This window comes from Molossus molossus, unplaced genomic scaffold (genome assembly GCF_014108415.1).
Source record: "Molossus molossus isolate mMolMol1 unplaced genomic scaffold, mMolMol1.p scaffold_m16_p_4, whole genome shotgun sequence".
In the NCBI taxonomy this organism is placed as follows: Eukaryota; Metazoa; Chordata; class Mammalia; order Chiroptera; family Molossidae; genus Molossus; species Molossus molossus.
The window spans coordinates 87,093,660-87,119,615 of record NW_023425377.1 but is presented as its reverse complement, the minus strand read 5'-3'; the positions used below and the strand labels follow the sequence as shown (position 1 = coordinate 87,119,615).

General features: G+C 37.8%; 1 protein-coding gene across 2 annotated transcripts in view; it reads right to left on the bottom strand.

The window, feature by feature from the left end:
• Positions 1 to 2,231, bottom strand: part of HPGD (15-hydroxyprostaglandin dehydrogenase) — a 31,016-nt gene extending 28,785 nt beyond the window's left edge. For both annotated transcript variants that reach the window (XM_036240631.1, XM_036240629.1), the window contains exons 1-2: positions 2,130 to 2,231; positions 1,700 to 1,823 (exon numbers count right to left, since the gene is read on the bottom strand). In XM_036240631.1, the coding sequence (XP_036096524.1) occupies positions 1,700 to 1,823; positions 2,130 to 2,222 (217 nt within the window). In that variant the 5' untranslated portion in view covers positions 2,223 to 2,231. The remainder of the gene's footprint in view (positions 1 to 1,699; positions 1,824 to 2,129) is intronic.
• Positions 2,232 to 25,956: the final 23,725 nt, after the last annotated feature.

Genomic DNA, 25,956 nt, shown 5'->3' with positions numbered 1-25,956 from the left:
TTCTGCTCTTACCAATGTATGATGTACCATCTTCTTTCTAACATACCACTGAATTTTGGGCTCAAACAACTAGTTCTTGGTGACATCTACATGCCGTGGCACTCTTTATAATTTACCTACCCATTCCCACCCCCTGTGTTGCATTTCTTCATTTATAAAATGAGTTCTGTCTCGTTCATCTCCAAGAACATTTTCACCCCTGTATTTTTATGATTTAGCCACATATCTAAACCGTTTCAAAAGCTGTAGGCAGCACTAAATCCTGAAATTGGAAGAGTCAATGCCGTGTTTTTCTGAAGTGCAAATAACGCTGATGTCCAGACAACATGTGGATTTCTCATGACCACATGCCTTCTCCTGGTCACTCATTATGTGTCTGAGTTTCCTCCTCCACAATCACTTATCCTTAAGGAATGTGTTTACAGCTAAGGTACTAATTTTAAATACAGAAAAGCAAAACAATTAAGGTTAAATGTCACATGTGAAACTACATAAATTCAGTCAGAAATAGCTTCCAGATGATCTATACTGTTGCTTATTCCATCTGCATGGATGTTGAGATTTGACATGCCTCTATTCTTAATCCAAAATATCATGCGCAATCAACAAAACTTTATCCTCTGGCAAAATGTGTTCCACCAGCACTGTTTATAGATCTCTTCTACTAATGCTTGGACTCCATGTTATAGATCTTTATTAGCATTTTCAGATTTTAATTACATATCTCCCTTTAAAAGAATTTCCCTTAACTGTGGGGGAACACTCTTCTAACATCCTGTTCTATTTTCACTCTCTTACAGAATAGCCCAACATTTTCAAAGAGAGTCACACTTCGGTGTTCCTTTAAGAACAGGAGGAGCAGACTGACTTTTATGCAAACTTTTTGCTCCCTGGATAAAAGATGTGCCCAATAATTTATTCAGTCTTTCGGCAAAACTTTGTGAGATACAAATATTTATTTTTCTCCCCCAAAATGTATTTTTTTATACACATCTATTGGGTCTCTATATGACCAATTCTGTTTATATGCCAATATTGTCCCTGATATTTCACAAGTAGGTTGTTCTATTTTAAGTGAGTAGACGGAAACAGGAAAGCATTGAGGAAAGTCTGATAGAAACTTTTCTTCTGCCATTCTCACACTGTAGTACAGCTAGTATTATTTTTAAACTACCATCTCATAGGGGGAAAAACCAAAAAGAACATGTGGTTAACAGCATCTAGCTTGTCTGTGATGATGACCCTTGACCTTGCACTCTAGTACATTTTAAAAGAGAAACACAGCCACATTTCATTGTTATTGGACTCTGCGTCTTCCAGCTTTCTGGTGGAAGTTTGCCATAGTTCCTTAGCCTCTGTTTAACTTTTCAAGTTCCTTCTGCAGATTCAGTCATTTAATAATTACTTTTAGCAGCTCTGTCTTTGAATACACAAATGAATTTTTATTACATTATGTACTACCAAATGACTAAAATAAAAGGAGTTCTCAGGCAGACTTGGGCTCCCTCCCTCTTCGTTTTAATGGCTATTGGGATGTCAGAAGACAACACTCCAAGCTATCTCTTGGAGCTTAGAGGTAGGGGCTCTCTGGGAGGAGGCCCAGCTGCCTGTCGCCAGCTGGCTCTCTGGGCCAGGGCTGCCTTCAGTTTATTGCTTGTTCGGGGCGTGTTCCCATTGATGGATGGATCCCCTCTCTTACCTCTCAGTTGTTCCTGGTCCGCCACATCGCACTGGATGAATAGTGTCTTCTGAGGTTCAAACTGCTCATCCAGAGCAGCTTTACACTTCATACCTGCTTCATGATTCCAATCTACCAGCGCTACCTGTGGATAGAGGATAAGAGTCCAGGTCCTGCGCAGCTCTTGAAACAGACACCCAGACGTAAATAAACAGTAAAAAAAAAGACAAAACGCTCCTCTTTGGGACCTGACATTTGGTAATTAAAGGTCAGTTCTTCTCCCCGCTGCTTTCGATGTCTGCTCCCGAGCATCGGCGGCTTTTGGAAGTGGCAAGGTTGGGCACTTGGAGCGCAGCCTCCCAATCTCCCCAGGAGCCTCTTGGAGTGGCGGGGATGAGGGATGAGTCTCTAGGTGAACCGAGAAGTTTCTGCGGCCCCGCACAGGTCTTACCTTGGCGCCCTTGTGCAGCAGCGCCTCTGCCACCGCTCGGCCGATGCCCTGCGCCGCGCCGGTCACCAGCGCCACTTTGCCGTTCACGTGCATGGTGCGGCCGCTGCTCCGGCGTCTCCGCGCCGCCGCCGCTTTTATGTTCCCGGGCGCGCGCGTGCACCCCGGCCTGGCGCCCTCCTGCGAGTGGGCGGGGATGAAACTGTCAGGCCAACGCCGGGGCAACCAGAACTATGTCACCTTGCCCTGAGCGCTCCCAGGCACCGAGCTGTGCGATCTTTGCCTTCCTGACTCTCAGCTGAACCCAGGTCACAGCCCTCCCTCCACTTCTGGCTGTGAGCTCATAGGAAAAGCAGAAAGGTTATTTCTGAAAAAAGATTTCCCTCCATCAATAACATTGCAATAGCTCTGTATGGTGCCAGGTGGGTACTGGAAACAGAGGAGGAGGGCACTTTGTGAACTACATGATTATCTAACCACTATGCTGTATATCTGAAACTAATATAAAATAATATTGAATGTAAACTGTAATTGAAAAATAAAATTAAAATAAAGATTTCCCTTCAGTGCACTAAAGACCACCTGCATAAAAGAAGGGCAGAGGAAAAGGCTTGGGAGCTTGGTTTCTTCCTCCATCCCCCAGGTCCTCCGTTCCCTTACATCACCCACCCCTCCACCCGCACCATGACCAAAAAAAAAGGCACAAACAAAGCAACACTTAGGGATGTTGATCTTTTGTCCCAATTTAAGTTTTTGTCTGAATTCCTATCTCATGGCCTTCGGGGGTGGGGATGGGGGCAGCTGAGTTAAGTAACACCACTATTTTTTACTTAGCTGTGTTTTTGACAAACTTGTACAGATTCTGGACATGATAAATAAGTGAACTGTGCTCTGCTCCGAAATCCTGGAATCTATCATTTCAAAGCTGGTACTTTAAGAGCCCTGTTGATACTTCTGTTTCAGATCAGTATCAACTGAGTGTCATCTTGAGAGCGCTCTGCAAGAACTGGCATCTTTTACTTGCACAGGACTTCCAGGTCGCTGTCAGCCTGCTGAATTGTTGGTTCAATGGAATGCTTACTCGTTGAGTCATACTTGCTTCGGAGCTCGGAGTTAAGTGTGGGACAGAGGTTCCCTGTCCTCCAGGAACTTGAGTGGGAGCTGTGTGCTGAGATGCACTCAGGCAGGGCTATTTTGCTGACCCAGGCACTTTTTTCTTTCCCTTTCCTTTTTTCATGTTAGTACCGGCAGGCTTCAGTTTTATTTTTGTAAGCTTAATACCTGTTGACATTTATTTTCATGAACAAAGAAATCTAATAGCTGGGAAGGTCATGTTTGTGTACTTTTTTGCTGCTTACAGGACACACAGGCAGATTGGCTCAGCAGGGAAGGCATGTTTGGGGACTCCGCGTAAGAGAGATATATGTTGTCAGGAAGCCAATGAAGCAGGTCCTCAAAGTTGCTTTGAAAAATGGGTCCTGAAAAAAATTTGAGAAATTAAGACAAGGAAAGAGATAGTTATATTCTATCATGATCATTAAAATTGTAATGTGAAGAGTGAATAACTTGAGCTATCCTATTGAATAAACAGCAGAGGACAAAAACGGAAAGCAACAAATAAAACCCAACACCTCTAGCACATGCACAGAACACAGGAGAAGAAAATGAACCCTTTTTTTTTTTTTTTTAAACCTGGAAAAAACTAACGAAGGAGACAGAAGGAACCACTAAAGTGACATGGGAACATGTTAAGAGACCATTGTTGCAGCACATGTGGGAAAATAGTTTCAAGAAGAGGAAAAGGATAGAAAAGGACATGCTTTGACAATAATTAGTAAATTCAGAAGGCACAGTAAATATTAGTTCTAACTACTTCTGGATTAATATAAAATACATATGAGATAGAGGAAAATGTGACGCAGTGTTTGTTGCTGTTGTTTTTGTTTTATTTTGTTTATTTGTGTTCAGTACATAGAAAAGACTGGAATGTAATAAATGGTGTGTACCTCTTACCCTTTTCTTTCTTCTCAGTTTCCACTGCCATTGTCTTTGTTCAGACCCTGATGTGTTCACCAGTGATGAGGGCAACAGCAATTAGCCTTCTGAGTTAATTTTTTGCCTCCACATTTCTTAAACCCAATTCAATATCCACAGTCCTCCAAGTGAATATTCTAAAACATAGATTGGATCATATTTAGACATCTTCATTTTTTAAATCCTTAAAATATTTAAACTGCAGAGAATTGCCTAGGAGGCATTCAATGCCCCATGTCTTTGCTGTAGGCCGTCTCCACGTGCTAGGAAACCAGGTAGGTTAAAACCTACCTCACCCTCCCAGCTTCAGGCCTTTGTGGTACAGCATCTGGTCTGACTTTCACCTCCCACTTTCTTCACTTGTCTGCCAACTGAGCTGTGGAAACTCTACCATGGATATGCCCATCATGTTGTGATAATTACCTCACTATCTCTGAGTGTCTTCAAGGAGAGCTGTATCTTTATCTCTGGATGGTTCCAGCATCCAGCTCAAAATATGTTTGTACTTGTCGAATGAAGTTCAGATAAACATGAGATGGGTGATCAGTCAAGAGAAGCTGGAAAATTTGAACTAGATGGTGAGACTTTTTGTATACTATGGTTATCTCTTAACACAACTTGAAAGTAAGATGGCAAAAAATACGTTGTGCCCGGCCAGTGTGGCTCAGGGGATTGAGCATCAGCCCATGGACTGAGAGGCCTTGGTTCGATTCCTGGTCAGGGCACATGCCTGAGTTTTGAGCTCCATTCCTAGTATGGGGTGTGCAGGAGTCAGCCAATCAATGTTTCTCTCTCACATTGATGTTTCTAGCTCTCTCTCTCTCTCTAACAAAAGCAATTAAAAAATACATTGGATATACGTGCCACATCTTCTTTATCTAAGCATCCATCGAAGGACACTTCAGTTGTTGCCTTGTCTTGGCCACTGTGAATAATGCTGCAATGAACACAGAGGTGCATATATCATTGCAAATAAGTGTTTTCAAGTTTTCGGGTAGATACCCAGAAGAGGGATTGCTGGGTCATATGGTAACTCTATTCTTAATATTTTAAGGAATGTAAGCTGTATCAGTTTACATTCCCACCAGCAGTGAATGAGGGTTCCTTTTTCTCTACAACCTCTCCACCAGTTATTATTACCTGTCTTATTGATAACAACCATTCCAAGAGGCATGAGGAGGTATTTCATAGTAGTTTTGATGATTTGTGTTTCCCTAATAGATGAAATTGAACATCTTTTCATATATCTGTTGGCCACTTGTATGTCTTGGGAGAAGTGTCTATTCAGGTCCTCTGCTAATTTTTTAATTGGATTGTTTGTTTGTTGGGTGTTGAATTATATGAACTCTTTATATATTTTGGATATTGGCCCCTTTTCAGAGCTGTTGTTTGCCTTTTGGTTGGTTTGCCTTTTTGTTTTGTTAGCCGGTTCTTTTGCTGTGCAGAGCTTTTTAGTTTGATACAGTCTCATTCATTTGTTCTCGCCTTTACTGCCTTTGCCTTTGGGGTCAAATTCATAAAATATTTTCTAAGACAAATGGAATAGTATTCAGCCTTAAGGAAAAATGAAATACTGACATTTACAACAACATATATGGACCTTGAGAATATTATGCTAAGCGAAATATGTCAGTCAGAAAAAGCTAAGAACCATATGATTTCACTCATATGTGGAATATAAAACTGAAACTTGCCCAGCTGATGTGGCTCAGTGGTTAAGTGTTGACCCAAGCATCAAGGGGTCACTGGTTTGATTCCCAGTCAGGGCACATGCCCAGGTTGTGGGTCAAATCCCCAGTGAGGGGCATGCAGGAGGTGGCTGATCAATGTTCTCTCTCATCAATGTTCCTATCTCTCTCTCCCTCTCCCTTCCTATTTCTCTAAAATCAATAAAGAAAAAATTAAAAAACAACAACAGCTGAAACTCATAGACACAGACATCAGTGCAATGGTTACCAGAGGGAAGGTAAAGGAGACCAAATTTGTGGCGATAGAAGATTATTTGACTTGGGTTGTGGGCACACAATGCAATATATAGATCATGTATCATAAGAATGTACACCTGAAATCTGCATAATCTTATTAACCAATGTCACCCCAGTAAATTTAATTTTTAAAAAATTAAATTAAGAAAAGAAAGATGAACTCTCACCTTCCACACATCAGTCCACAGTAAGGAATGCATTATTTTTCTCATTTTGTGAGTGAGAGCCTGGATGCAAACCACTCTGACTTCAAAAAGGATACAACGTGCCCATGTGTCCTGATCTCTTCCCCTGCCAGTGTTGTGCATTCCTGGAAGGTGTGACTATATTTAACAATTATTTGTGCACCTTACCCAGTGCTTTATACATTATCAGTCTTCAATAAGTATTTAGGATTCTAGACCTGTAGAAAACGCATATAAGTTGGGAATGGGTTCAAACGTGTATAACAGAAGATTCAACTAACAAGGGCTCAGAGAAATCGGGGCTTGTTTTGTTCACATGACAATGTTTTGCTCACATGGAGGTAGGTAGCTGGAGTGAGGAGGGATGACTCAGAAGCCAGGGTTGGCGGAGGCTCCTCAGTCATACAAAATATTAATGACTCACTACTGAACTTCTAGTCAATCTTTCCAGCTGTACTATGATAATTTGTCTCCTTTTTGTCTAGGATTCATAGACTTCCGAAAGGCCTTGGGATTTCCTAAGTGATGTCTTTGCTATGCTAATGAGGTGATTCTTTGTCCTCTAGGACCAGGCTGATCACTAGAAATCCCACTACAACATTAGAGGGTTAAAACTTTGAGACAGTCCTACCTCTGGAGAGCAGTGAGGTTGGGGGAGTGGGGAGCAGGCTGGAGATTGAATTCAATCACATGGCCAGTGATATAATCAATCATGCTAGATAATGAAACTTCAATAAAACCCTGGACACCAAAGCTCAGTGGAGCTTTGTGGTTGGTGAACATATCAATATGCTGGAGGAGTGGTATGTCTCCTAACTTCGTGGAGGGAGCACAGAAGCCCTGCATCCCTCCTGTACCTCATCTTATGTGTGTCCTTTATAATAACACAGTAATCATAAGTATAATGCTGAAAGAAAAAAGAAAAAGTACATTAGTATGAAGAAGAATGTTTTGATATTTTATATTAAATGTCCATATGTATAGGCATTATGTATAGTATATTATAAAACCAGTAAACACATCTCTAACCCCCCCACCCCCCCACTGGTGGGTTTTGATGCACATTTTTTTTTTTTTTATCCTTACCCAAGGACATTTTTCCATTTTTGTTCAGGTAGAATGGGAGGGAGAGAGAGGAAGAAAGAGAGAGAGAGAAACATCGAAGTGGAAGGGACACATCAAGTGACCGCCTCCTACATGACCCCAACTGGGGCTGGAGACAAACTGCAACCGAGGTACGTGCCCTTAGCGGGAACTGAGCCCCGGTCTCTCTGGACCGCAGGCCGATGCTCTAACCACTGAGCCAAACCGGCCAGGGCTGATGTATATTTCTTTTTCATAGCACCACTCAGTTTCATGTACATTAGCTATATATTTCTATCATCAACATGATTTGAGTTATTAAAAGAATGATTCTTACCCTAAACTAAGTTAAATCTGAAACAAACCACCATTTATATATTTTTGAGAAAGCATTCCTATTTACAGGTTATATTTTATTTAGTCATTTAAAAGTTTTTATAAGTCAAATGATGCAAAATGAAGTGGCAGTCAAATTAAAAGGGATGCTTTTTTTTCTTCAGGCAACTGTGGGTACTGGGTATTGGACATTTATTCAGGAGCAGACATCCCTTAAACACTAAAGCATAGCCTCTAGAATCAGAGAGACTGCCTGGGTTTGAATCCAGCTCCACTGCTCCAAACTGCGTGACCTTGAGCAAGTTATTTAGCTTCCCTGAATCTCAGTTTCCTCATCAGTAAAATGAGGGTGATAATAGTACCTATTTCATGAAGGTGGTGTGAAGACTACATTGAATTAAATAAATACAAGTCAAGTGCTTAGACCAGTTTCTGGCACATAGCAAATGTTATGTAAATGCTATTATCACTAAGCACTGTAAATATATAATTGCATTTACTATTTACAATCCATCTGTGAAGTAATTATTATTGTGGCCATTTTACAGATGAGGCGAACAGGTTTGAGAAGGTTAGGGAGTTGGGCCCAGGTCACTTATCTAGAATATTGAAGGAGCTGTCTTTGACTCAACATGTGACTGACTCCTGAGCAGCACTGCATTTATTATTTTATAATTAAACTTTTTATTTTGAGATCATTGTAGCTAAGCAGTACTTTTAACCATGATTGAATAGTGATTTCTTTAGAAAATACAAGTTAAAATTAGACAAATTCAAATCAGAATTTCTTTATCAAAAATATATTTTCAGAAACGCACTTGTCTTAGTTGACTCAGTTCTGAACTGCTAAGGCAAACCAGTCTTAATCTGATTTCCCTTCATCCTGTGCCCAGGAGTGAACACAGATATCCCAGGTATCAACCAGTCACAGGCCCAGTCAGACAGAGATTAGTCACCTCATAAATATAAGTTTATTTAATTTGTAAATGATCACATATAAATTGATATAGTTTAGGACATCATACGCAGCAGAATTTTCACTGATATATATATATATATATATATATATATATATATATATATATATATTCCTCACACAACTCAAAAAAATGAAGACAAAGAACCCAATTTAAAAATGGGCAGAAGGCCCTGGCCGGTTTGGCTGAGCGGTAAGAGCGTCCGCCTGCGGTCCGGAGAGACCCGGGTTCGGTTCCTGCTAAGGGCATGTACCTCGGTTGCAGTTTGTCCCCGGCCCTGGTTGGTCGTGCGGGTGGCAGCCACTCGATGTGTCCCTTTCACATCGATGTTTCCCTCTCTCTCTCTTCCTCTCTCTCCCTCCCACTCTGTCTGTACAAAAAATGGAAAAATGTCCTCGGATGAGGATAAAAAAAAAAAAAATGGGCTGAGGAACTAAATAGATACCTCTCCAAACAGGACATACAAATGGCTAAGAGACATATGAAGAAATTGCTCAACATCACTAATCATCAGAGAGATGAAAATTAAAACAACAATGAGGAATCACCTCACACCTGTCAGAATGACCACCATCAACAAATTATCAAACAACAAGTTGGCAAGGGTGTGGAGAAAAAGAGACTCTAGTACACTGCTGGTGGGAATGCAGACTGGTGCAGCCACTGTGGAAAACAATATCGTGTTACCTCAAAATATTAAAAAAATTAAAAATTGAACTTCCATTTGACCCAGTGATCCCACTTCTAGGAATATACCCTAAGAAGCCTTAAACACCAATCAGAAAGAATATATGTACCTCCATGTTCATAGCAGCACTATTTACAACAGCTAAGATCTGGAAACAGCCCAAGTGTCCATCAGTAGACGAATGAATAAAAAAGCGATGGTACAAATACACAATGGAGTACTATGCAGCTGTAAGAAAGAAAGGTCTCTTATCTTTGAGATGACATGGAGGAACCTGGATATTAAAGTATTATCCTAAGCAAAACAAGCCAAGCAGAAAAAGACGAATACCATATGATCTCATTTATTTGTGGAATATAATGAACATAACTGCCTGAGGAATAAGATAGATCCAGAGACGTGGAAGTAGGGTACAGACTGACAACCCTCAGAAGAGGGGGTGGTGAGGGGAGGAAAGAGATAAACCACAGAACTTATATACATGTACACATAACCAATGGACATGGACAACAAAGCTGGGGACGGGATGGGGGGATGGGGAGGAGAATGTCAATGGGGGAAAAAAAGGAGAAACATCTGTAACAAAAATGAATTAATAAAAATAAATTTAAAAAATAAATAAATAAATTGATATAGCAATAAGTTGTTTTTTTCTTTATTGAAACCAAAAGCCTTGCATAAATAAGGCAGTTTCCACTAGCACTGGAGTCTAGGATTCTTGTCTTGGCTTTGCCTTTGTAAGTTACAACAGAGGAGCTGACTGTTCTAGAGTATTTACTATGTTCTTGTTTCTTCCCACATTATTTCATGTAATCATTTTACCAACCGTGCAAGGTAACTATTATTCTTGATTTATAAATAAAACTAAGGTTCATGGAAGACAAGTGACCTATCCAAAGGTCACACTTTGAAATTTAGAAACAAATCTGGGTTCAAACCCACTTCATTTCATGTGGTTCCAAAGCCTTTGCTGTTTCTACCACACTTACCTGTCTTAGACAAATAGATGCTCAAATGCAGTTTCTTCCTCTTTGCTAATTTTGTGATTGTGGTCTGGTTAATCAACCTCTGTGGTCCCAAGTCTTCTGAGCTGTTAAGTGGGGAATAAATTGACATTCTATGAAATGCCCAGAATGGTGCTGGGCACTATATGGTGATTGATAAATTATTATTACCAGGTTCTTCCTTAATGTTTATATGTAGTCATAGATTTAGAGATAAACCCTTAGTTAACAATGGAAATATAATGATGAGAAGGACAGATCTTTTAGCTCCATAGTACAGGTGAGAGATTTTAACTTTTCATAATGTATTAGTCTGCTAGGGCTGCCATAACAACACTATACAGAGTCTGTGGCTTAGACAACAGAAATTTATTTTCTCACAGTTCTGGAGGCTGAAAGTTCAAGATCAACGTGTTGGCAGGTTTGGTTTCTTCTGCGGCCTCTCTCCTTGGCTTGCAGATGGGCACCTTCTGCCTGTGTCTTCACATGGTTTTCCCTGGGTGCATGAGCCCCGAATATCTTCCTGCCTATTCAAGTTTCCTCTCCTTATAAGGACACCAGTCAGATGACAGCAGGGTCCATCTTAACAGCCTCATTTTAACTTAATCAGTTATTTAAAGGCCCTATCTCCAAATATAGTTATATTCTGAGGTCCTGGGGGTTAGGCCTCTACCAGATGAATTGTGGGGGGAGGTGACACAATTCATCCCATAACAGATGGTTTTACAATTTTGAAATGGAAGTCTGTTTGCTGGCTAAACTATATTTGGGAACCTTATAGATGCATTAAGGACTAAGCCAGACTTGTGAATTATAATTGACAAGGCATCCCATCCCTGTGAATGGTAAGAAGTGGAATGCAAGGGCGATGGGAATAGCCAAGGTCACAGCTGCCAAATGGTCGCATGGCAGTGATGTGTGGTGACGGGCCGTGGTGAGGGGGAGAAATTTCTCTCTGGCAGATGACTCGAGAATTGAGATAGAGGAACTTCTGATTAAACGCCACACCTGTGTCCCCACACTGTCTAGCATCAGTTTTGAACAACTGCTCCAAAGTAACTTCTATTTCATATGTTAATTGTATATGAATTGTACAATTTATTCAACAAATGTTTCTTGAGCACCAAAGATACATCCTGCACTAGGACATGAAACCATGCAGTAAATAAAATAAATGGTCCCACCCAATAGCACTTGTAACCTAAGCTGGCTGGGAGGGAGACAATAATTTGGACATAGGCAGGTGTATGGGAGTGTGAGTCAGAAAGACTTAATGGAGTGAGCTGGGGTGAGGGGAGAGTAGGCCCCTCTAGAATGTACTGTTTCTCCTGAATCCTGACAGATGTCTAGGAGCAGTCCAGGGAGGAGTGGAAGGGGTACTGCCAACTTTCAGAAGCATGTTGCCCAGGCATTGAAGAGACATCGCAATACATGATTTTCCATGTTTCATAAATTCTTAGGGTTTTTAACATGGTACATTGAACAGCTCTTATAAATTAAGGCAGAAAAACATTCATTAATGAATTTATTTTTGGTTCTGAGTTAGATGCATAACAGAAAACCAGCTTCAGAACATCAGGAATCTGTGACTTGGAAGTCAAGGGAATTTGTCCTTATATAGGCTGATGTGATCGAGCTGTGTGAGCATCTGCAAATCAAATCCTATTTCCTCTTCTGTAACAGTAGGGCTTGAATTAATGAGAGCTCATATATCTCTCTAAAGAAGGAAGCTGCTTATCCTCCCTTCCCCAAACCCCTGTCTTCCCCCTCATCTCCTTTCCCTTTCTCTCACTTCCTCCCCCAAACTCTTTACAAGCCAGACTTAGAATTCCCTGCAAATAGAAAACAAAGAATGAGAGCAGAACAAGGAAGAGCTATTTCTTCTGGGAGAATTTTGGAAGCTAGATTCACTATTTCAAGGAGCACATTTTATGCTATCTTCCTGGGGAAAATTAATGGGACTTATGGGTACCAAAAGTTACTCGGAAACTACATTAGACTAGGCAGAGGAGTGAATTGTGGTGGTCAGGATTACAGTAGCTTGACATGGTTAAATAGATGTGCATTAGTTTCCAGGAGCATGTTTCCAAAATAGTAGTAATGATGATGATGATAACAAAGATGGTAGTTATTTATTAAGGGCTTGCCCTGTAATAGGCATTATAGAGGTTTACACACATTATCTCTTTTATTCCCTAACATGTTGCTATGAGGTTGGTGCTACAATATCTTCTGGTTTACAGCAGAGGAAAGTGAGGCTTAGAGATGTTAAGACAGTTGTCTAACTGCACACCATTAGTAAATGGCAGAGCTGACCAATACGACACCATCCTGTGTGTTGCCGCTATATTTTTCTGCTGCACATTTGAAAATCTGCCAAATTTTGTGATGCTTATTATCTACCACCATTTTTTTTTCTGATTTGTGTTGAAATTGGATGAAATTTTAGAAGACATCATTGATATATTTAGGTAATTTTTGAATTACATAGTAGGAATAAGATCTTGGGTATTAAACAACCATGGTTAGGTGGCATTGTGAAATTATTAATTTTGTACAGTACATACTGAAATCTAGCTTGCATAAATCAGTTCAGTTTAACTTAAAATCACTTTTTCCTACTTAAAGTGGTTGCAAGGAATTTTAAATATGAAGAAATGAGGTCTGACTTTAAACAATTTATTTCTTGGTAGATGTGAGTAGAGCAGGTGATAGACCGGGGTGTATATTTTGTCTATTTTCAACTGAAAAAATCAAAGCATAAGAAAAATGCTTAACTTACTTTATTATCAGTTTTGAGTCTCTGGAGATAGATGAAGTTAAAAAGAAATAATATAACTGTATTGGATTCTACTCCAAAAGAAAGAATCGATTTGTATATTGAGACTATATAATAAATTTGGCATGTTGGAATTCATATTGACCAAATAAAAAAACGCTGAAATTAGAATTCATCTTTCAACAATCAGATTATAGAAAATTCAGAGAAGAATATCAGAAAGATCTTATAAGTAGTCATCGATATAAAGAAATGTTATTGGACATATTTGTTAGATTTGCAATAAAACAATTCTGCTTTACAGCTGAAAGTGATCACTACTATAGGTACAGATTTGAAAAGTGTTCTAAAATTTTAAAAAGCCCAGAGGGAAATCAGTAACTAGTTTCTGGACAGATGACATAAGCTTAGAATCACGTATCCATGAACTAAGGCTAGTGCTCGCTCAGTGGTGGGATCTCCAGTCGTTCACGCACCTGTTCAGATCGGTCAGTGTCTGTGCTGTGCCAGTTAATGCTTTGAGTATTAGCACTGCATTTGATAGATATTTACTTGATATTGTTTATGTGGTTGGGTCAGTATTAAGCACTGGGGTAACACTAGTATTCCTGCCTTCATGGAGTTTACCTTCTAGTTAAAGGAGACAGAAAAAACGATGATTGCAGGAAGTGTAAGTGCTACAAAAGCGCTAAAACAGATTGAGGTGGAGTGACATGAATGGGGGACAAAGAAGGAGTCTATGATTTCCAGACCTGAAGGGAGGAGGTCTCTGAGGAAAGGAGATTGAGAGAAGAAGAAAGGGGTGGCTGTGTGAAGACTGGTAGAAGGATGAAAAGAAAGGCACAGCATTTGAAGAAGAGTTTTATTGGTGATAAGTCTGTTATGAACTGAGATTTCAAAATCATGGGGCAGGTAATAAATAGGCTCTTTAAAATATGTGAAGCAAAGCAAAATGATAAACAAATACATAAGATATGTTTATGGACATATATGCATGTACTTTATGTAAAAGTGAACTTTATGTAAAAGTGAAGAGGAGCTAAAGGAGGTGACATAACAGATAATAGTGAATATTTAATACCCATACTTTTATGATGCTATTTTGTTTGTGGTCTTTTTTTATCCAGGAGAATATTATTTGAACTAGAAAGAACAAAGCAGACTTGTTCTGGAGATCATAAAAAGTTTAGAAGATTTAAAGACATCACCTGGATACTTTTAAAATGAGTTAATTATTAATCCACAAATTCTTCAATGTCTAAGCATTTTTGTGTGTGTGATTGAAGACCTGCTGTGAACAGACTCAGAGGAAAATATGACAGAAGACCAGAAATGCACAAATGGATATGTTTTCAAAAGACAGGTCAAGATGAGGGTGGGGGAAGTGGGGTAGGGGAAGAGGTTAGCATAGATAAATTCCAGAAGTTGTAGTGGGATGACTTTGACATCATTTTCAGTATAACTTGATGCATGAATATTGAACCAATTATTTTTGAACTCTTAGTGAGGCAAGATGATTACTACTAGGAGCCAGCCTGTGTTTAATAAGAATTTCTTATGCAAACTAATGTAATACAATTTCCAGACCGAAAAGTCAGGTAGGCAAAACAAGTCTAGATTTGAGAAAGGCATAGAAGGAAAAAGTGTGGTTTAATAATTTTCTTTTTAAAGTTAACATTTTATAAACTTCAATCAGTTTCAAAAAGATACACAACTACATTAGGATGGCAAACATAATAGTCATATGACATAGAAGTTCATTATTAATAGTTCTCTCTTTTCTTTTTAGAAACTTACATTCCAAGTAAAATGCACAAAGTAAATGGCAAATATAAACTGTTTTTAGTAAATGGAATGTCTATTTTGGTTTTGAAGAGTATACGATGGGATAAATTGACTTATAATAAATGTATAGTTATATTTACCTCTGGTAAAACAGTATGTGACCTTATGAAACACTGAGTTTATTCAGTATGTAAGGTGGAAAATACTGACGTGTAATTTATTTATTTATTTATTTATTTATTTATTTTTTTTAAAGATGATCTTTATTTTTTTCTTTCAATTTTTTGTTCAGATAGAGTGTGGAGGGAGAAAGAGAGAGAGAAACATCAACGTGGAAGGGACACGTCGAGTGGCTGCCACCCACACGACCCAACCAGGGCCGGGGACAAACCGCAACAGAGGTACGCGCCCTTAGCGGGAACCGAACCCGGGTCTCTCAGGACCACAGGCCAATGATTTAACCGCTGAGCCAAACCGGCCAGGGCTACTGACGTGTAATTTAAAATATACTTCAGTCTGTTATATGTGAGATATTTGCAGAGATACAGCCTGTCATGGTGTCAGTGAGCTGTAATGTCACAGGTGTGATTTATGAGTGAGTTCCCTTGGTAAGATTTTTAAATTACTTTTTATTTTGAAATAATTTAGAGACTGTCTTAAAAAATAATAAAGGGAATTCCCCCCCCCCCCGAATCATTTGAGAGTAGGTTGTGAACATAATGGCCAATCATACCATAATATTTGGGCTCAATAAACAAGAACATTCTTTTTTGTATGTATGGTATAACCATCATAATGAAAATTTAACAGGGCTAAGAAGTAATGGGTCTGTTGCCGAATAATGCCAGAAAACGCTTTCCTTGTTACTCATATAGCTTTATAACTTTTAAAAATCATATTCTTATGAACACATATTGTATTTCAAATGTCTGTTCCATTAAATTTATGTGGTCTACAAAAAGAGTGTAATTAAATGAATTGATTGTTTAAATTATAGTGCCATTGACAAAATATTGCTAAGATATGCATGATTTTGCTAACATTATAAGAAAATTGTTCACATTTAAACATATACATTAAGCAGTCTTAATTGTATTAAATAATGACAATGTGATCCATAATAAAATATACATATTTTAATAATTTTATCACTTTTGTCTATGGCTTGTGGTTATTCATATGGTTTGTAAAAATTTGGCAAATGAATTGAAATGGATTTGCTGTCCTATTAATAGCATTATTTTAAATAACAGAATATTCTGTGGAAGGAATATGCAGAAATTTATAAGTTAATTTACTGATTTTCTATTTTGGCATTTAAATTATTTGCATTTTAATTTTCTTTTACTTGTTAAATTATTTTTTTAGATTAACAGTAAACTTTGTGAATTAAAAGGAAATGCTAGGTTAGCCTTCCAAAAATGTGATACTAATTTATATTCCTACCAACTGCTATGAGAGTGACCATTTCTCTATTAATTGTCTACTACTGTCACAATTTTAGATCTTGCCAAATGTGGGCACAAAATTTGTTTCTATTTGAATATCTTTATTGTTAGTAGGGTTGGATATTTTTCATATACTTCTTGGTCATTGTTAGTTTTTTTTTTTTTTTTTTTTTTATTCTTTGATTTGTTGATTTATTCACCTTACCCATTTTTTTGTCATAGTTTAAATCTTATTAGTTTGTAAGTTTATAAGAAATTACATTTCAAAATGTATTCTGAACAGGTTATACATTAAATTACATGATGTTTGGGTTTTTTAATAAAATAATCCAGTAATGTGGTAGAGACAGATGAAGAATGGCCATGAGATGAAAGACAGTGATGGGAGGTTGGAGAAAGTTCAGGGAGCTTTCTAGCACATTCCTCTCCATTTATACCTATTCCAAAAGATAGGAGATGTCCTTGTTCTAATAATTTCATAAATCACAAGGGATATATTAAAAAGGGCAAGAAGAAACTTGGTTTTAAGAGTTTAAGCTTGTAGTACACATCAAATTGTACCCTTTAAATATGCAATTTTATTTTTAATAGCTAAAAACCAGAAACAGCCCAAATGTCCATTAGCAGATGAATGGATAAATAATGGTATAGCTATGCAGCAGAATATTGCTTCACAACAAAAATAATAAACTACTCACATACGTAACATTTATGAATTTTAAAGTAATTATGCATGTGGAAGAATACCAGAATAAAAAACACTTTATGATTCTAATCATATAAAATTCTAGAAAGTACAAACTAATTTACTGCCAAAGAAAGAAAATCAAAGTTGCCTTGAGGACCCGTGAGAACAGAGAGAGATTATAAAAGAGCAAATGGTAAATATAGGAGTGATGGATGTGTTCATTGATATGATTATGATGGTTTCATAGATTTATATATATGTCAAAACTTGTCCAATTGTACACTTTAAATATTAACAATTTATAGCATGTCAGTTACATTTCAATAAAACTTATAAAAATGAAACTTTGGATCCACTTTTTGTTAAGAATCCAGGTCTGACAACCCTATATACATATTTTTTAAAGTATGTTTTTATTGTTTTTTTTTTTAGAGAGAGAGGAAGGGAGAGAGAGATAGAAACATCTATGTGAGAGAGAAACATTGATTGGCTGCCTCATGCATGCCCCTTACTGGGGATTGAGCCCTCAACCTGGACATGTGCCCTGACCCAGAATTCAACCGGGACCTCTCAGTCAATGGGACAACACTCAATTCACTGAGCCACACCTGCCAGGCAGACAACCTTATATTAACTTGACCATCTTTCTCTTCATTCCATGGGCAGCATAGCCAACCATTAGTGGCAGGCAATATTGACAAGCAGTAAGGACCATTTCTATCTAAGTCAACAAAAATCCTAGCTGGGAAGTAAAAGCCACATCCTTGGACTCTGGGATTTCCCTTTTCTGGATTTTTATTTTCTCGACTGGTCAGCAGTGGTCTTGAGGTCAACAGTTCAGAGGCTATAGGTATAAACAAACCCTCATTTGTTCTGGCAATGATCACAACTCCATGAAAAAACACTGGCATGAAGGGTACACACTCATCTCATATAGCCATAGTGACTGGAACATCTGTGGATGCACTTTCAGAAGAGGTATTCTCTCTAGTTTGGTGCAGTCTCCTCTGGACCTTATTAACCACATGAAGTATCCTGTATCAATTATGGCTTCAGCCTGGCCCCTGGAGTCTTACCCCAAGTGACACAGCAAACCAAATTCTGGATACAGGGCTCATGGTAGTACCTGAGGAACAGCTTCCCTTCAGTAGTGCCGGAAGTTATATGACACCCTCTGGGGAAAAGGAAACCAATTTTCCTTCTCCCCTGAGTACTGGAAATGATGACAGCTCTTCCCTCCTCAGGGTGACCTCTGGACTCACAAAATAATACTGGAATGTAAGCAAGGGACCACAGAGTGCTGTGGTCTTTTCCAGATGGTCTTTGTCCACAATGCAAATTAGACCAAAACTGAAAGAAGATAAAATTCTTTGCAAGTTGTCAGTAATATACAAACTGGCTGTTATTGGTCAAAATTGGGTCAACACCATGCTCTAACTACTCAGAAAGGAGGGAATGAGCCCCCCACCCCCAAGGACTCAGACTATTCATGATTTTCTCCAGAGAAAGGGAGGGAAGAAACACCTGCCTGCCTCTACTACACTGGGGTGATTAGTTTACACAGTGGGGACTCACTAGCTGGCAGAGTGAAATGGCCTGTGCCATAGCAACCAGTAGTGACAAAGATCTGGCAAGGGTTTCTGCCTGGGCAGGTTAAAAAGTACAGTATTGCACATTAAAGCTTTCCACATTTCTAGAACTTAGGGCAAGTCTTTCCCAATGTATGTTCTGATATATGGGGTTCAATTCTGGTAGATGACTCCTTCACAAAGTTACTCCTTCCATGCTCTTATACTAAACCAGGTCTCATTACCTGGGCCCCTTTCTTTAATCAGAACAATTGAAAGGTCCCTCTGGGCTGGTAGACATTCATATGCAAAAACGTGAATCTACACACAGACCTTTACAGTACCCTTCACAAAAATTAACTCAAAATGGATCACAGACCTAAATGTGAAATGCAAAAGTACAAAATTCCTGAAAGATACCATTGGAGCAAATTTAAACAAACTTGAGTTTGGCAATGACTTTGTAAATTCAACATCAAAGGTACAACTTGTGAAAGAACTGATGAGCTGGACCTCATTAAAATGTAAAAATTCTTCTCTATGAAAGAGACCTTCAAGAGAATGAGAAGACAAGCCACAGATGGGCAGAAAATATTTGCAAAAGATACATCTGATAAAGCACTGCAATCCAAAATTTACAAAGAACTCAAAAGTCAACAGTTAAGAAAACAAACAACCGGAGTAAAAAATGGTCCGAAGATCTTAATAGACCCTTCACCAATAAAGCTACACAGATGGCAAATACACCCATGAAAAGATTCTCCACTTGTATACCATTAGAGAAATGCAAATTAAAACAACAATGAGATACTACTGCACACCTATTAGAATGGTAAAAATCCAGAACACTGACAGCAACAAATGCTGGTAAGGCTGTGGAACAAGGGGAACTCGCTCATTGCTACTGGGAATGCACAATGCTATAGCCACTTTGGAAGACAGTTTGCAGCTTCTTCACAAAACTAAACCCACTCTTACCATAAGATCCAACAATCATGCTCCTTGGAATTTACCCAAATGAATTGAAAATAGTTTCACACAGAAACCTGCACACAAATGTCTACTGGAGCTGTACTCATAATTGCCAAAACTTGGAAGCAACCAAGATGCACTTTAGTAGGTACAAGGATAAACTATGTATAGTACTTCATGAACTATTACTCAGTGCTGAACGAGCTGTCAAGCCATGAAAAGACATGGAGGAATTTTGCTATACATTACTACGTTCAAGTAGCCAATCTGAAAAGGCTACATATTGCATAATTTCAACTTCATGACATTCTGGAAAAGGCAGAAATATGGAGATGTAAAGACTAGAGTTTGCCAGGCCTTACAGGGAAGAGAGTGATGAAAAAAGTAGCACACAGCATTGTTTTAGGACAGTGATGAGTCTGTATGCGACTATAGTGGTGGATAGATGTCATAATACATTTGTCCATTATACTAGGGGTGACCCTAATATAAACTATGGCTCTGGTTGATAGTGATATGTCAATGTAGGTTCATCTTCAGTAACAACTGTACCACTCTAGTGGGTGCCAACTGGTTGATAGTGAGGGAGGCGATGCATGAAGGGGAGGGTATAGGGTCTATAGGAAACTTCTATACCTTTTGCTCTTTTTTTGTTGTTGTTGTGAACCTAAAACTGCTCTAAAAAATAAAGACTGTTTTTTAAATGAACTAAAGCAGACCCCCACTTTCATTTTCTTTTATCTCCTTGAGAATTGCTGGCAAATATAAAACCAGTCTCTCCCTAACACATCTGCACTTCTTTAGATTTTCCTCCTGAAATTCTGCTTTTACTTCTCTGCCCTGACACATGAATACAAGAGTCTGCACAATGTTGTACCCAATCATCTTCTGTTGTTTTTTTTTTTGCTTGTTTGTTTTTTATAAAACTTTACCTAAATCAAAAAATCAAAAATATTCTTCTAAATGTTTTCTGTGTTCAACAACTCCAAAGAAGTCCACCGTTTTTGTTGTACCTACCTGAATTTCTCGGTGAAGTAATTTTAAAAACCTAGGAAAATATTTAAAATTATTTAAGATATGATGGACGATAGTTAAATGAATATTTGTCCAAGATATTCTGCTATAAAACTTTTTAAAAATATAAATATTCAGTTTGTACTTTTGAACTTTTTTCCTTACTTAGGCATTCAGTAATCACAATGCATTATTATAATATTTTTGAGGCTTTTAAACTTTAGACCTCCAGATTATGGAACATTCTACTTCTTGCCTATCAGGCCTCTCTTGCTTTTTCTGTTTTGTTTTTAATGTATCCCAAGCACCTCAAAGATTTAACTTTCTCTTTCTAAAGAGCTCCATTTCGGGGGACATAATAGACCTTTCATAAATATTTCTTGAATAAGTGAATAGATGATAGACACTGAGCAATGCACCAAGAATAGGGAGAGGAAACCAAGCCATCTTAAATTTTCTCTTAAGACAATGACAATGTCCATGTTGCACTATCCAAGTAGCAAAGGACACATTTTGGTGACAACGATACTTTGTTACTATCTTTTACTTCTCTTCCCCACCTTACCCTCTCTATCTCTTCTTGAAACTTTTTTTTTGCCTTGACTTTTATGACCTTGCACCCTATGTTTTTGCCATCTAATTTTTCAGAGTTCTTTGTAAGGTCTTCTTCTTCTCTTAACCTGTTAATGCCAACTTCTAAATATTAATGCCTTCTCGTATCTCCACACACTGTACAGACTCCCTGAACCTGCAGATTCATTTCTGTGGCATCAGTATTATCTAAATGCAGATAGTTCTTGACTCTAAAGCCCAATTCTTGTTCCTGAAATTTCATATGTATATTTATCACTGTCCTCTTCTCACCTCCTACTGCCCACAGAAAGCGATCCTCCTCCCATGTGCCATATCTCTTTGAATTGTCAGACATGATGGTGGTCGCCTTATTATTTCTTCATCTTTTCTCTCCTTTTCTAATCTGTTTTCTTAGCCAGGCTATTTTAACTCTGCAACATCTTCAGAATGACAGTAAAAGCAATAGTTTTGTGGACAATTTCTACTCATCAATAAACTTAAACTTACTTATTATTGTAGAAATAAATCTATTGTATTCTAGTTATCTGTTCACTTGTCCCTTTCACTCAAGAAAGCATAAAGTCCTTAATGGTAGGAACTATGATATTCTGTCATATTCCCAGCTCCTCACACAAGGCCTGGAATTTAGTTTGTAATGAAAAACAACAACAGCAATAACATTTATTGGAAGACAAGAGATTCTAGTTAACTTATTTTAAAATATTTAATTACATCAATGTCTTTGAGTTTCATAGCATTGGATACACAGTAGTGACAAGTATATATTGGGGCAATATTTTAAAACTTTATCTTTTTTTTAATCCTCACCAAAGGATATGTTTTTTTTTTTTAAATTTATTTATTGATTTTTAGAGAGAGACAGAAAAACATCATTAATTGGTTACCTTCTATATGGGCCCCGACCAGGGATTGAATTCAAAATCTAGCTATGTACTCTGACTGGGAATTGAACCTGCAGCCTTTTGGTGTATGGGATAGTGCTGCAATCAAACGAGCCACCTGGTCAGGGCTAAAACTTTGTCTTGATAGAGAAAACAGACTAAACATTACAGATTTGAGGTAAAAGCATGCTATTTGAACACAATCTATTGGTGTAAGAAATTTACATTATAAAAATTCCACATAAAAGCCACTATGGAAAACAATATGGTATTACCTCAAAAAATTAAAAATTGAACTTCCATTTGACCCAGTGATCCCACTTCTAGGAATATACCCTAAGAAGCCTGAAACACCAATCAGAAAGAATATATGTACCCCCATGTTTGTAGCAGCACTATTTACAATAGCTAAGATCTGGAAACAGCCCAAGTGTCCATCAGTAGACGAATGGATAAAAAGGCATTGGTACATATACACAATGGAGTACTGTGCAGCTGTAAGAAAGAAAAGTCTCTTATCCTTTGAGATGACATGGTGGGACCTGGAAAGTATTATCCTAAGTGAAACAAGTTAAGCAGAAAAAGACAAATACCACATCATCTTACTTATTGGTGGAATATAATGAACATAACAGTCTGAGGAATAGGGTAGACCCAGAAACATGGAAGTAGGTTACAGACTGACAACCCTCAGAAGAGGGGGTGGTGAGGGGAGGGAAGAGATAAACCACAGAACTTATATGCTTGTATGCATAACCAATGGACATGGACAACAAAGCCAGGGACGGGGCGGGGTGGGGGGGGATGGGGAAGAGGGTGTCAATAGGGTAAAATAGGAGAAACAACTGTAACAAAAATAAAATAAAATAAAACAAAACTTAAAAAAAACTACACTAAAATCCTCACATAAATGCTACTGCTACACATAAAACCCTTCCTTTGTGTGCACATACACTTTAAACATTAGCAGATAGAGGATATGGCTGTTGACAGCTAGAAAGTATGTTCAGACGTAGGGAAGATTCCCTGAGGAGATACTTACTTGCCTTGTCAAGTAATGATTACTGGCAGTGTGTCAGAAATGTAAAGAATCTGAGATATTCAAACTACAGCTTGACCACATTTATCTTAACATGCTGACATTAGAGTTTTCAAATACTCTAATGGCAGTTGTATTGTTCAAGAAAAAAATTAACCTTGCTTAGGAACTTGAAACAAAATCATGTCCTCTAAATATATTATTTTTTAATACATTTCTTAGGTGAAGTGACTTGAATTTTCAGAACAGTTTTAGGTTTATAGAAAAACTAAGCAGAAAGTACAGAGCTCCAGTGTCCTCTCGCCTCTCCACCCTTAGGCCCAACTCCACATATTTCTCTGATTATTATCTTGCATTAGTGTGGTACATTTGTTACAATTGGCGATCTAAATATTGATACATTATTATTAACTAAAGGCCATAGTTTACACTGGTCTCATTCTTTGTGTTGAACAATACTGTGTGTTTTGATAAATATGTGTCATATATCCATCGTTAAAGTATCATACAAATAGTCTCACTGCCCTAAAAATCCTCTTCCCCTCTACCCAAACCCTGGCAACCTCTGATCTACTTCCTTTTAAGATTTTTTTTTTTTGTGAGGATAAAACATTGCAACTCATCATGTTCCCTGACCAGGAATGAAACCAGAAATAGAACAGGTAACCTTTTGGTGCACAGCACTACACTGAGCCAACTGAGCCACACCGGCCAGGGAGCAAGCACTGATCTTTTTATTGTTTCTGTAGTTTGCCCTTTTCCAGAATGTCATGTATTTGAAATTATACAGTATGTAGTCTTTTCAGACTTGGTTCTTTCACTTAGCAACATGCATCAACACATCTTCAATGAATGCTTTTAATGTAGAAAGCATTGAACTAGAAGCTGGAGGCATAGAAATTCATCCCTATGATGAGTTTGTGATCTAATAAGACAGCAAATAAATAAATTACAGTAGATGGAGTAACTACAGGAGTCATTAAAAATACATAGAGGTAGTACAATAAAAAACAAATTATCTACAGGTGGGAGTAAATGAAGAATAGATTAATTAAGCTTCCTAAACAAATGATTTCCAAGCTGGGTTCTAAGAGATGAGTAAGATTTTACCTGAACAAAGGAGTCATCATTCTCCAGTTTCTTTGACAATTTCAAGAGTCATTTATACTATATACATCTCATATTTATAGCCACTTGAAAACCACCTCCCTTCCCTATATTCGTGATCCAATCTAGGATTATATTGCCATATAATGTGCACATATGACAAATAGAAATAAATGAGCATGATTTCAAGACTTGCTATGAACATGCAAATGATGATGATGTTAGCCCATTTGCTTATACTTGGACTTGTTTTTTTCTGTCTGTGACAATAAATTTGTGACTAGTATGGCTGGAATTAAGGGTGTGGTCAGAGATTGTAAAAGAAAGTCATCTGTCACACATTAAGACTAAACATATGACCTTCAGTTTTATGCCAGAATAAACTGTCAAATGGTTAATGGTTGTGGCTCAAACATAAATATATGCAAATATATATATATATATATATACACACACACACACACACACACACACAATGTATGTCCAAAAATATTGCTGATTTTTTCTTTAGGCAAATTTCTATTCTGATTAAATTAATCCTTTAAAATGATTATAGCTTATTAAGGTTTTCAAAATTTTCCATGCCCCCTTAGTATGTTTTGGGTATCTGTAATTATGAATATGAATTGAATGAAAATGCTCAATTATAATTTCTTGGATGAAAGCTTAAACACAAGGTTTATAATCCAGAAAAAGAAAAATGTGAAACTGAATTGCATATTACAATATATTTTTAAAAATATTTTGATATTTTCCTTATTCATACCCTCTCATTTAAATAACATAGTCTAAATCAGCACAAATAACTTTGAAAATATTAGTCAATCTTAATATCAACCTATGCCTTTAGGTAATTTAAGTAATAACCATTTGGGTTATTGTGCACAGTAATCTCAGAGAGAAATTTGCAGAGATGGGCATAGTCTTTTTTTAATTGAATGTATTGGGGTGACATTGGTTAACAAAATTTTATAGGTTTCAGGTGTACAATTCTACAATGTATCATCTATATATTTATTGTGTGTTCACCAACCCTAGTCAAGTCTCCTTCCATCACCATTTATTCGCCCTATACTCTCTCCTCTACCTCCCCCTTTTCCTCTGGTAATCGCCAGGAGAGTATTAAGCCAGTCAGAAAAAAAACAAAGGACTGCTGTCTGTGTCTACGACTTTTTTCTTTCTTTTTTTAAAATATGTTTTTACTGATTTTTTTTACAGAGAGAGAAAGGGAGAGATAGAAACATCGATGTAAGAGATAAACATCAATCAGCTGCCTCCTGCACGCCCCCTACTGGGGGATCAAGCCTGCAGCCTGGGCATGTGCCCTGACTAGGAATCCAACCAGGATTTCTCAGTCCATAGGATGATGCTCAATCAACTGAGCACACCAGCTAGGCTATGACTTATTTTTCTTAATCCCCTTACTCTTTTCACCCAGACACCAAGCCCCTCCCCTCTGACCACTGTCACTCTATTCTCTATGAGTCTGTTTCTATTTAGTTTGTTAGTTTATTTTGTTCATTAGATTCACATATGAGTGAAATCACATGGCATTTGTTTTTTTTTCTGACTGACTTAATACTCTCCTGGTCCATCCATGCTATTGCAAATGGTAAAATTTTATCCTTTTTGACAGCAGAGTAGTATTCCATTGTGTAAATGT